The sequence below is a fragment of the Macaca fascicularis genome, chromosome 6 (assembly GCF_037993035.2).
Source record: "Macaca fascicularis isolate 582-1 chromosome 6, T2T-MFA8v1.1".
Taxonomy (NCBI): domain Eukaryota; kingdom Metazoa; phylum Chordata; class Mammalia; order Primates; family Cercopithecidae; genus Macaca; species Macaca fascicularis.
This window is the reverse complement of record NC_088380.1, coordinates 86069411-86082791: the sequence shown is the minus strand read 5'-3', so window position 1 is coordinate 86082791 and position 13381 is coordinate 86069411. Positions and strand designations below refer to the sequence as shown.

General features: G+C 36.8%; 1 protein-coding gene across 42 annotated transcripts in view; it reads right to left on the bottom strand.

Moving 5' to 3' along the window:
• ATG10 (autophagy related 10) overlaps window positions 1-13381 on the bottom strand; it is a 305844-nt gene that overhangs the window by 98965 nt on the left and 193498 nt on the right. For 7 of the 42 annotated variants that reach the window (XM_073993761.1, XM_073993766.1, XM_073993762.1 and 4 more), the window contains one exon: window positions 7275-7324. The exons of the other annotated variants lie outside the window; for them this stretch is intronic. In XM_073993761.1, the coding sequence (XP_073849862.1) occupies window positions 7275-7324 (50 nt within the window). The remainder of the gene's footprint in view (window positions 1-7274; window positions 7325-13381) is intronic. 42 annotated transcript variants of the gene reach the window in all.

Below are 13381 nucleotides of genomic sequence, written 5' to 3'. Positions count from 1 at the left end.
CAGTATCTCCCACACCAATAAGGGGGGACTACTATAGTTAGGGGTACAGGAAGGCCTACAACCCTTATCTACTGACACTGAAACCACTGCTCTTTGTACTGTAGTATGCCACTTAACTACTACTATGCTTCATTTGGACTGATGTTCTGAACATCATAATCATAACACTTTGAGGTAGTTTGCTAATATTTTTACTATTTTTTTTTTATTATGTGACTTTTAAAGGATTTGGGTATACAGTGAGCCCTAGGTATACATGAGGGATTGGCTCCAGAACCCCCCTACCCCAAGGATACCAAAATTCACAGACGTTCAAGTTCCTTATATAAAGTGGCATAGTATTTGCATATAATCTACACACATCCTCCCATACTTTAAATCATCTCTATATTACTTATCATACCTAATACAATGTAAATGCTATGTAAATACCTATACTATTTTGCTGAGAGAATAATGACAGGAAAAAAGGTCTATACATGCTCAGTTCAGATGCAACCACTATAGTCCTAACTACAATTTTGATCCTGGTTGTCTAAATCCATGGATACGGAACCCACAGATATGGGGGACCAGTTGTATTTCATTTGATATTAAGAGTCATTGAAAAAAGAAGTCACAATATATTGATTTTCCTCAAAATATTGCTATTTCATGAAGATATGTGTATTTAGAAAATTACATTCATTCAAGAGCTAAAAGATTAAGTGGTTCACATTAATTATAGAAACCTTGATTTTATTGAATTCAATTAACAATAAGTTGACAGTGATCTCTCATTTAGAAAATCTGATACGAATTAAGCTTTACAACTAAATCCCATTAAACAGGGATCATGCTGAAGACACTTCATAGATATTTTATTGAAAGCAAACCCAAATAGTGTATTGGGCCTTGGAAATGAGATCCATATCTCTATTTAGCCTACAGGGAAGGAAGAAAAACTTTTCTTCTATCACTAATAATCTCTATTACTGAGCAAACATAAGTAATGAGCTTTATTCATAACATCCCTTGAGGAAAAGAGAGTTGATTTGTTTGTTTTCTACCAGTCAGGTCTTTAGTTCAAATCTAACATTACTGGGCTGGAATCACAGCTAAGGAACCAAAGAATGACACAGGGGCAGTGCTGGTTCAAAGACAGTCCTTAGCTCTGTTCAAGACTGGACACAGAAACCATCTCATCACAATGGAAAGATGCAATGTAATAAACTCTTCATTTGCTGATTTTCCTGAGCCAACGGCCATTTAATATTTTTAGAAGTGATAACGACGGATGAAGCCTTCTGACAAACCATTGAAAAATCAATTCCTCAAGAAATAAAGAATTTTAATTATTAAAACGTTTAAAGTGAATTATAAAAAAAATCTGTGGGACTTTAAGTAATCAGCTCCTGTTTTGTTTGTTTCATGGTTCATCATTATACAGTGGAGTGGTTTTTTCACTATCTTAATTCCCAGAACGACTTTTTTCACAATCCCTGTGGCTTCTGAGTAAGTGACTATCACAAGAACCTTTGCAAGCAACGTCATTCTTTTAGCAACTGTAAATGTTGTATGTGGTACATATCAGTGGGTTCAACATATGTCTAACAGCATCCAAAGCAACACTGAAACAAAAAAAGAGTAGTTATGAGGTGATCCCAAGAATAATATCTTAGTGAGGCTCTCCCCTTCCCAGTAATATTATCACTACTACTACTGATTTTTTTTAAAGGAGGTAAAAAGGTACCATTCTTTACTCTCCCTGCTACATCAACCAAAGTGAATTAGCAGCAGCATGGCCAATATGGGTTCCCACTGAGAGGAAGAATCTGTTTCCTGTGCAGGATTAAATCCTCTTCTCCAGGCTGGCATGCTCAAGGGCAAGGCAGGAGGGAGGGGATGCAGAAACCCGCCAGAGCACATCTGGCAGTTTTCTGGATGTTTACAGCTGGCTCCACTGTGCTTCCTAGACCCTGTTTCTTTTAAGACTGCATAGGAAACAGCAAGTGCCGGGAGCTGGGAAGCTAGCAAACAGGCCAAGTAAAAGACGGAACTGTGGAAGAGGCTATCTCTTAGAGTCCATGCTAGAAAACACAGGTTCTTTGGCAGGAGAAAATAGTAATAATACTTAATTGCACTTATTACTTATTTCTATACATCTAAAAGTGAAGAATTATCAGAATAAGGAATTTGAAAATCAGAAATTATTTATGTAAATCATGCCAAACTAGAGGAAGAGGGAAAAATTTTGACCTCTTGAAAAATTCTCAAGCTTCACAAGTCAGTCAAGTGTGTTTCTCTTCAGAGTTACCCTTTACATGTGACATAAGAAAGGCCAGCATCAACTGTAACAGTTTACAGTTTTTCTAAGCCTATTGATGTACATCATGTAATTTGTTCCTCTGCTCTAGGAGGAAGGCCCAAGGTCTCCAGTGAGTAAGAAACTGAGTCAGGACACAAAACTAAGCCTTCAGGCTCCAAGCCCAGGGTTCCTTCCAGCCTGCAAAGACCATCAGATTCTTGGGGGTGGGAAATGTTAAACGGATGTATTCCTGGCCTCCACCCCCAAAATCCTAATCCAGGAGTTCCGGGATCGGTTTTAAGAATCCACCTCATAAGCAGTGTTCCTGGTGACGCTATGCAGGTCTTGCCTCACATATACATGGAGGGTTTACTTTGTGATTCTTTACTTTTGTAATCTATGGAATTATACAGTCAGGAAAACTCATTCACCAAGACCCAAAATTATGCCATAACCGGTTTGCCTTCACTAGCTGCTCATCTATGTTTTTAGGGCCACTGTTAGCTCATTTGGTCTCCTCTCAGAGGGAGCCTAATTCACTTCCATTAAGCTAAGACCTCAGCTTATCACCCCCGACTCCCAGTTCACTGCCCCATTCCTTCATCTTCTCCTATATAAAAATTTCCTTCATTTTCCTTCTAATTGGTTAGTTAATTCTTGCTAAACTATTAAAGGCCATTAGTGGCTTAGTATGTTACTCCTTTATCAATTATTATATTCAACAGTAGATTTGTGGCTGATAACCCTAATCAAAAGGAATCTTTAATAGTGGAATTTGGAGTGCCAAAAAGGAATAAATTTTGCACCACACATGTAACCACCAATCTGTGAAACTTGCCTTATAAGGCATTCTATGTTTTAACTCCAGAGCCAGAAAATTCTTCCTTGTTACCTTGCTAGAAAGTAAATCAGTTCCCACTAGATTTATCCTTGCATTATTTTTATATAATATGAATAAATTTATTTGTTCCCCATATTAAATAAGCCCAGTTCTTCTAATTTTTCTCATATCTCTAGTTCCACAGATCTGCAAACATTTTTCTAAAGGGCCAAGTAGTAAATGTTTTAGGCTTCTTTGTGGGCCATAGGTCTCTGTGGCTATAGCCTGAAAACAGCCACTGGCAACACGTAAACAAAGGTATGTAGCTGTACTCCAGTGACATTTTATTTACAAAAACAAGCTGTTGTCCATATACCTTAGTTTGCCTACCCCTGAAAATCCTAATTTCAAGGCCTTCTTTAATTTCATTTTATTATTTTTTTATAAGCACTAAACAGAATTTTATTAAAGGACTTGTGTCTCCATTTGGTGAACTCTTTCCCCTTTTCCATTTTTTTCCTGTCTTACGATGTTACATTACATTTTCTGAGGGTCTAACAAATTCTGAGCCTTAAAAGGACAATGATAATTAAATCCAACGGGCTAAAGTTTGGCTAAAGTCATTTTCTAAAGTAAGAGATAGAACTACCCTAATTTAAACAAGTGAGATTTTTAAATGTCTTGATGAATAAACTGCAAATTCCTTCAGCACATGAATAAACTTCTACACTCAAATCCAGAAATGAGTAAATTTCTCTGCCAAAGAGTGAAAATGATAAAGCCTTCATAAACAGACCAAGAGGCAGGCATTGTAGGAATGTTAGAGGACTGTGAATCCTAAAGCACAGGCCCTCTCACACGTGCACAGGAAACATCATGTCTAGGAATCAGCAAGGAACTGTTTGAGTAAGCCATTAGTTCCTTCCCTTGCTCAAAACTGTCTCCGGATTATATGGATATGAATAAGGATTTATTTGTTTCTTTGCTTGCTTTTTACCAGGAGAATCCCTTTAAGATTTCCACAACTATATATGACGTGCCAGGCACTAAGCTTGTGCCAGGACAAAGATGTGGTTGTTGCTTTTAAATAATACTATAATATTTCAGCGGTAATGAGAGCAACATGAAGCTCTCAGCTTTCTATTGGAATTCAAGGGGACACTCAAAATCTCAGATAAAAACACCTAGATTTCAGAGAAGCATAGTATAGGCAAAAATAAAAAAGCACAGAATTTGGAGCTAAATGTGGGTTCAATCCCTGGCTCTGCCACTCATAGAATGGACAGGTCATTTAACCTCTTCATGCCTCAGTTTCTTCACTTGTTAAATAAAGGCACTTTTCCCTTAATGTGATTAAATGAGATAATGTATAAAATGTATATATCTGGCACATAGTAGGTATACTAATTAATCATACATTCATTCAAAAAATGTTATAGGATACACTAAATGTTCTAGATCAAAGGTGTACAAACATTTTCTTAAAGAGCCAGATAGTAAATATTTTAGGCTTTGGGCATCATAAGCCTCTGTCAAAACCACTCAACTTTGCCACTGCAGCATAAAAACAGCCTAGATAATATGTAAATTAATAAGTGTGGCTTTGTTACAATAGTACATCATTAATGAACACTAAAATTTAAATTTCATATCATTTTAATGTCATAGAATATTATTCTTTTCTAATTCTTTTTTTAACCATATAAAAATATAAAAACCATTCTTAGCTTGTGAACTGTACAGAAATACACAGCAGGATACTTGCTATGGCTCAAGACTGCAATCCCAGTGCTTTGGGAGGCTGAGGCAAGAGGATTGCTTGAGCCCAGGAGTTCAAGGTTGCACACTGCACTCCAGCCTGGGTAACAGAGTGAGATCCTGTCTCTAAAGAGGAAAAAAAAATAGGCAGCAGGCCATAGTTCCCATCCTGTGTTCTAGACACTGTCCTGGGGCCTGGGAATAGAAGAGAGAATAATAATAGATACTATATCCTAATATAAGGAAATACATTAAACAATAATCACACAAAGAACTACAAATACAACAAATACTATTAGAGAAAATGCACATGGTCCCCAAGTACATAAAATTTTACCTCCAAATCTATAAATTTGGCTTGTGAGATTTTAATCTTTCTTTTTCAGCTTCATTCAAGTGTAAACCAGTTTTATGTAGCACTGATCATTTTAGTATCCTAATCACCCTTAACCAAGGCTTATTTTTATTTCAACGATCACAACACCCACCCAGATAGATTTTTAGGAACTGTTTTTGTCCAAGTTTACCAGATTACCTAATCCCCTAGAATCTGTCACCCCTGTCATCTCTGATTATCCAAGCTTCTTCCTGACAAACTCTTGCTGCAGCCCACTAAAAAGTCTCTGCCTACACTTTCTGTTGCCCCCAGCAATAGTTTCTGCTTGAGAATGCCCCCACGAGCTTTTTTCTCAGCTTTACAAATAAATCACTTAAACATGTGTGCCCACTTGCATGTGCACGGACAGCATTCAACTAACGTTCACTGAGCATCTACTATGAGCTAGGCACAGTGCCAGCACTGGAGATTTGTTGGCAAACAGATATGGTATTTGCTCTCAAGGAACTTATAACTAGAGAGAGCGTGGGAGAAAAAAATCATTGCATAAACAGTTATTTGAATATAATGTTGCAAGTGCTACAAGAATGTAACAATTCATCTTGAGGCCTTATCCAGTTGGCAGACTTAGAAAGGCTTCTATTACAGCACACATGTCCCTTTGAATGTGAGTGAAGGCAAGGCTTTTGCCTGTCTTATTCATTTACGTATTCCAAGCATCCTGAACTGTACCTGGCAAAGAGCAGACATTCAATCAATATTTGTTAAGTGAAATAAATACGTGGAATGACTATAAATTGTCTGTTGCCATTTTCATCCTATAAATTAGAGATCTCTAAACTTTTTTTATCATGACACTAGGAGTCAAAAAAGTTAAGCACGCAACCCTAATATGTGTATATTTACCTCCTGATTAATTATGAATATGTATTTCTGTATAATATACTTTGTATATTATAAAATACACAAAAATATAAAAATTTTAAGGACAAGACAAAGGTGAAGGAAAAATATTTCAAGGTCATTATTTTAGTTGGGTGATGATCTGGATACAAATAAAAGTAGTCCTCCTATCCAGCTCTTTGCTCAGGCACCAAAGGGCTTTGGCTGGCCCTCTACCCTCACCCTTCATTGACCTTCTCAGATTTCTGGGCCAGTGATTGTGGCTGAATAAACTTGCAGAAATGTTGATTTTAAGGTGCCCATTGAAAAGTCAGCATCTCAAAATTTGACAGATGTAAATAGCAGGCAAATGAGCACACCATTACCTGGTTTTCCCAGGCCTCCTGGCTCCAGAGTCAGTGCTGCTGAGCAGCCAGCCAGTCCTGTTCATAGTACTGGATGATCAGACACCCAAAAACTAAATGTTCAGATCCCATATGCTCAGTAGTCCTGGGGCAGCAGACTTCATTCAAAGTAGACTCTAAAGAGCCAGAGGTAATTTCCTTTCTCTTCATTAGAGTAATTTCCTTTCTCTTCATTCAGTCTTCAAAGAACCCTGTCCTAATCTGCGCATAGTCAAAGAGCCCTGGGTTCCAAATGTGTAAATCTATTCACTAAATAAAATGCTACAGAAAACTAAACTTATTTTATTTAGTAACGGTGCAGACATTTTCTTGCCAGTAATATTTTGATGAGAGCAATTTGATTGAATATTTCATTTTTTGTTCTTCTTTGTGTGTTTTAAATCTTGACTGTAACATGGCATTTCAAATATCTGGGTTTGGGTCTTTTTACATTGTTTTGATAGGTGATTTTAATGGTTGCAACAGATGAGAAAGAGCTACAGATCCATAAGGAGGAAGTATATCACTGGCTGTACTTAGTAAATCACAATCTCATATTTAAATCCCCTTCTCTAGCTGTAAGAGGTTTTATTCAAGTTCCGGATGCCTCTCAATGAGTCGCTAGTCAATGATTGCTTCATACTGTCATTAGGTACAATAAACACACAGGTTAAGGGTCATCATTAATAATAGCAAATATAAATCTGTATTTCAAATAATTTTAATTTTAAATTTGGAGAGTCAATTTTTGAAAGATCTGATTAGACTGTTATTTGTACCTGTTACCTTTTTTTTTATTGTTGTTCCAGGGATTCTTTGCAGGTAAAGCCCAGAGTCTGAAAAGTAAGAGCTATGTTAACTACAATTGAATAATATCATCCCAGAATTCCAGGGCACAGGTAAACTGCAATGCATAACATGCAATGAAAGGAGTGAAAACACCACTGATAGCTCCTTCCTATCGTCTAGGTCCCAGATGCCTTGCATAGCTAACCTCTATGGCATCTGGTTTTCTGATAAATGCATGGAGTGGCAATGCCAGCATCAATCCATATTTAAATATTAGTAGTAGCTGGGCACAGTGACTCATGTCTGTAACACCAGCACTTTGGGAGTCTGAGGAGGGAAGATTGCTTGAAGCCAGGAGTTCAAGTCCAGCCTAGGCAATATAGCAGGACCTCATCTCTCTTAAAATTAAAATTTTCAAAAAGTTAAGTATTAGTAGAGCTTAACTTTTACAAAATCAAAGTAAATATAAATTGCAATTCTAATGTTATTTCCCACATCTCAATGGATTGTTTTGCAAGCCCTCTGGAGGCCTGCATTCACTTTAAAGACTCTATGCTGGTGACGTAGACCATTATTAAACAAAATTATGAAGCCAAATTGATCCTGGGTATCATCCGCATCTTGCTTTTCATGGCCTTGCTCTCCTCTTTCAGCACAAAGCTCTTAAATCCAGCCCTCTGATCTGAAATTCACAGGATACCTGATGAACTTACCAACACTAAATGTTACAGTCTGTGTATATTAATCCTACCAAGATTCTTTGGCTTTTAGGAGAAGGTTCTCTGAACATGGAAATCTTAAGGAGTCGCCAGTGATGCAGTCTTGTTACAGAGCCCACAGTATGTGGGGCAGTGACAGTGGCTTCTCTAGCACCCTTTGGAATACACCCTATGGGTAACTGCCTACTGTATTGAGGAAAGGTCAGCCCTGCGGATGACTGTGTGAAGGGGGATATGGATATCACCAGTGCCTCATGATCACTTTCTCTGAGGTGACAGAAATTATTGCTGGAAGGAGCTATGTTTGACTTCCAAATGCTGGACCCTCATGTCTCCCTGTTCCCAAGCCTGGGCATTGGACTACTTTTTCTATTTCCAATGCTAATGATAAATCAACATTCAACAGAAGTTTCCAAAGAAGAAAATAAAAGAAGCATAGGCTGGTAATACTGAATTAATGGATTTTCCTGGTTACTTATAACGGCAAAGAATTATTTGCATAGGAAGAAAAATGCTAATTTTATTAAAGTGCTATTAAATGAGGCTTTTAGCCTAACTTTCAGCACCCTGAAAAATTATACATAGTGACTTGATTTGTCAGTTCTAACCTCTTTGGAATCATTAGCCTGCATAGTTGACACACTTGGGAAAGGAAAAACAAACAAACAAACAAAAAACAAATCCAGAACTGACTTGTTCCCTAAATGAATTGAGAAGTTGTCATTAAGAAGCATCTGCTACTTTACTGCATTCATGTAAAAGCATTCTTGTGCCTCTATAGCAGACTACTGAGCAGATGTTTTTAGAGCACTATACCCACAGCAATAGGTGTATCACAAAAAAGATAAGGAGCTACAACGTAATTAATGATTTCCGTTCCTCTATATATGAATTTAACTTTTTTTAATGGATTAAAAGTTGTGTCAAGAACCTCAACTTCTAACTCAAGCAATTCACTTGCAAGAAAGTGAACACAAAATCATTTAGAGCAATAAATAACAAAAGGTCAGACTCAGTCTTATACCCAACATGATGAAATCTGAGAGTACAAGAAAGGTTTTTCCAGAGCAAATCATTCTACCACTTTCCCATAGGTCAGACAGAGAATTTGCCATTGGAGATCAATTTCTTTATGCCTTAAAGGTCTTCAAGTCAGAAGAATATGCATTTTCTCTGAGAATAGAGGCAAATACTTAAAATCATTATCAGCTAAAAATTTTTAAATCATAGCCAAGATTTTCAAACTGTCAGTGGGCTTACAGCAGGACAGGCAGGCACAGGACTCTGGGCAGCAGAAGAAGGAAGACAAGTAGTATTTATAAACAAAACAGTGAAAAAAAAACCACACACACAAACAGTAGTGGTGCGGTTTTAATAAACTGGTAACATGTTCCTCTTACTCTAGGAAAATGCCCTAACTTTAACATCAATTTTAAAACTTGAAAACAGTGGTTAATAACCATATGAAAGTCTGCAGAAAGACTGCTCTTTAATTCAAGATCCCAGTTCTGTTTGGGGTCCATGTGTTAGGACGGGCTACTCAGAGAAGCTGACTTTGATGTGAGTGCCAGTAATCTATTTGGAAAGCGATTTCAGGAGGACAAGCAAGGGAACAGAGAAGTGAGACAGAAAGAAAATACAGGGTATATTAGTTAACAGCTTACCACTGCGGTAGAACTAGATAAAAGTAAATATGGGGTATATTAGTAAACAGCTTACCACTGGGGGCAACCAGGGCTGCCGTGGTTGCCAATATGATAAGTAAGCTTATGAGATAAGGCATTATTATTTTACCCAAACTGAGTAATTACCCAAATTTGCCTAAGGTCACAATTAGAACATCTGGGAGACTGTACAGAACAAGCTGCCAAGTATTCCCACCTGAGAGGTTAGGGAGTAGGACAGCTTTGGGGTGTTAACTCCTGGAATTGTGGGGCTATCTCACACTGGAACAGACCCTGGAGTGCACAGGAACAGTAGGTATGAGGATACGGATAAAGCTAGAGACCACTGCCACCAGTTTGGGCAAAAGCCTAACAGTCCACAATTCTTTATCTACAACTCTGAAATCCCAAAGACTCTGAAATTTTTTTTAAATCTTTGCATAAGTTGAGCCCCAAACTCATTTGGTGGCAAATTCTTACCTGCAGCTTTTTATAGTGTCTACTTTTTCCACCTTGTATGAATATTGTTTCACTAAAGAAATATTAATATGTTTGAGTATAAGGTACTGCCCAAATACCACCAGGAATCTAAAGTAACACAGAATTTACTTTATAAAATTACTTTTCCAAAATCTCCCAAATTCAGAACTCCAAAACATATCAGGGTCCAAGGACTATGAACATGTATTTTTTTTTTTTTTTTTTTTTTGGTGACTTCTACTTTGCTGTTGAATTTGTCTTGAGAATAAATAAAATAATATTGATGAAGTATACTGATTTCCTTGGACAAAAGGTACTGAATAGACTACTGAACAGTTACCAAATTTTAAAATCCAGGAAAAAACCGAAAAGGAAATGAGGGGGGAGGTAAAAAATAAAGCTTTCTAACCTCATGGGTATTTTTTATTACTGAGATTCTTGGAGTCTTCTCCTTACCGTGGTCCATCATGGTTAATAGTCTTAAGATTACTATTTAAAATATTAAAACCCTACACCTTCAAAAACTCCCCAGAAAAATCAAAACCCAACCGAAAGATAAAGATTTTACAGTATGGCTATGAATAAAGGTCTTTTTTTTTTAAGGCGGTCTCATCAAACTAACACATGCAGAATTTCCACATCAGCCTCTCAAGCTCAGATGCTTCCAAAATCCAAACCAATAATCCTAATTACTGAGATCCACAATAACAAATAGTTTTTCATTTAATAAACATTTATTGAGCATATAAGAAAGTGTACTGACTAGATTTTTAGAAATACGAAAAATAAACCTCACCATCATTCATATAAGACTTATGTAATTAGGTAAGGGAGCCAATTCATATAAATCATATCAACAAGTGACTACAACCCACAGCAAATTGTAATAATGGTTGTAAGAGTTGTATGCATGTTCATGGGATTAGAGATAAAGACCTCAATCCCATGAACTGGAAAGGATACAAAAAGTCTCAGTTTAAAAGATGCCGTTTAGCCTGAATAATGAATGATTCCAACTGATAGAAATGAAGCATAGGTTACACCAGGCAGAAGTGATGGCAGGACCTATGGCACAGGACACTGAAGTTCATGGCCAACTTAGCAAGTCACCCTGTTTGTGTGGAACATAGAGTTATATAAGAGAATTGAAATGGGATACAACTGTTACCCTGAAGTCAGACTGTAGAGAATCAAAGTATATAATTTAAACTATATTTGGTAGACACTAGGGACCAAAAGGAAGTAGATGTGAGGCAGTATAGCTTAACAAATGAACACGGCAGACTTTGGAGTCACTCTGCCTGGTTTGGGACTTGATTGCACCATTTACTTAGCTATGTGACATCACAGGTTACTCAAGCTCTCAAAAGCAATTTACTCATTTGTTCAACAGAAAATGACAATAACAGTATCTGGTTCATGAAGCTGTTGATAGGGCTGAATGAAATAACCTATATAAAATATTTAGGACTCTGCTTTGCATGTAAGAAAATAATAATGTTAGATTATTGTCATTAGTGGTGTGGTAGAGTAACATTATGTGAATTTCGCTTTAAAAAGAATACTCTAGCAATTAACTGAAGGACTGATTGGAAATTAGAAAGAGAAGGCATGGTGAGATCAGTTAAAAGGCTATTTAAATAACATGATCCTAAAGAGAGGTAATAAGAGATTTTTAAAAAAATAAAATAAATGATTGGGAGCAGTACTGGGAAGGAGGGAACAAATGAGAGAGATGTTCCAAGAGAGTATGCATTTGTTAAAGCAAATTACTGTTGAATTTAAGGGGTCAAAGAGCAAGCTCATTCATTAGACAATATCATGGTTTTGAGACTGAATAACTGGGAAGACAGTGGTGTCATAAACGGTAAAAGGAAGTACTATTTTGGAGATGCTGATTTAAGGCAATGTGAATCCTACAGCACACTGAATTTTTAGATCAAAAGTCTAAAGAGAAATGGGGACTACAGACATGGTTTTAATAAGAGTTACTAGTATTCAGCATTAACTATGTGCTACATGAATACTATTAACTATATATGCCAATATGATAAGCAAGCTTATGAGATAAGGCATTATTATTTTACCCAAACTGAGTCCTAAAGATCTTGGCCACACAATTTGCCTATGGTCACAATTAGTAAGAGGCAGAACTAGAGTTTAAAGTGTATATAACTTTAAAGCTCATATATAGTTTGGATTTGAGTCATTAGCATAAAAAGAATAACTGGAACAACTAAAGTAGATAAAATTTCTAATGGGGAAAGAAGATAAGGTCAGAGAAAAATCTTGAGAAATGCCATATGTCAGAGATAGATGGAAAAGAGGAGCCAGCAATGCGAAGAGCTTGATAGACACAGAAGAAAACATAAAAAGATGAAAATGACATGGAAATCACAGAAGGAAAGCTTCCAGCAGACCATGGTCAATACCTTACATGTTACAGAAAAATGACGAAAGATAATCTGAAGAGGCAATTTGGATAGATGTTTCAGCTGTCACCAATGTCTTTTTAGAAATAAATTTCAAATGCATATTGGAAGAAAATGCAGAATTGTAAAGAGTGGTATGAACTTGTGGTGAGGAAGTGTCAGTATTAAGAGTAGATAACCCTAATGAGAAGTTACATAGAAAAACAGAAAAACTACAGGTAGCTTGAGGGGATATAAAGGTCAAAGTAAGAGCTTTTAGAGATATATATTCAATCTGGGTTTATCTGTATGTTGAATGGAATGAGTCAGTAGAGAAAAAGAAATGAGGATGCTAAAAGAGATTCAGATTTCATGATGCAATAGGAGATGAAGTAAGTGGTATAAACATATAAAAAGAAGAGACAATGCTTCTCCTGAGACAGAAGTGCTCTACAGTGACGCAATTCCAGATGATGTTCTAGAACATGATGTTACTGTGCCTGCGGGCAGCTGAAATAGAATCAAATCACTGGATCAGAGGTCAAAATATCAGATGAGTTCTCTTGATACAGAGCAGAGTTCACCAAAATTTGTCTCTAAAGGGCCAAATAGCATTTTATTTAGTCTTTCTAGGTATATGGTCTTTGTCACAACTACTACTCAACTCTGTCATTACAGCATGAAATCACTCACAGACAAATAGGTGTGGTTTAGTTCCAACAAAACTTTATTAATAAAACAAGCAGCTGGCTGGATTTAGCCCAAGGGCTGTAATCTGCTGACCCATGATATAGAAGACTGAGTGCCTTACAGACCAATCTTGCTACAAA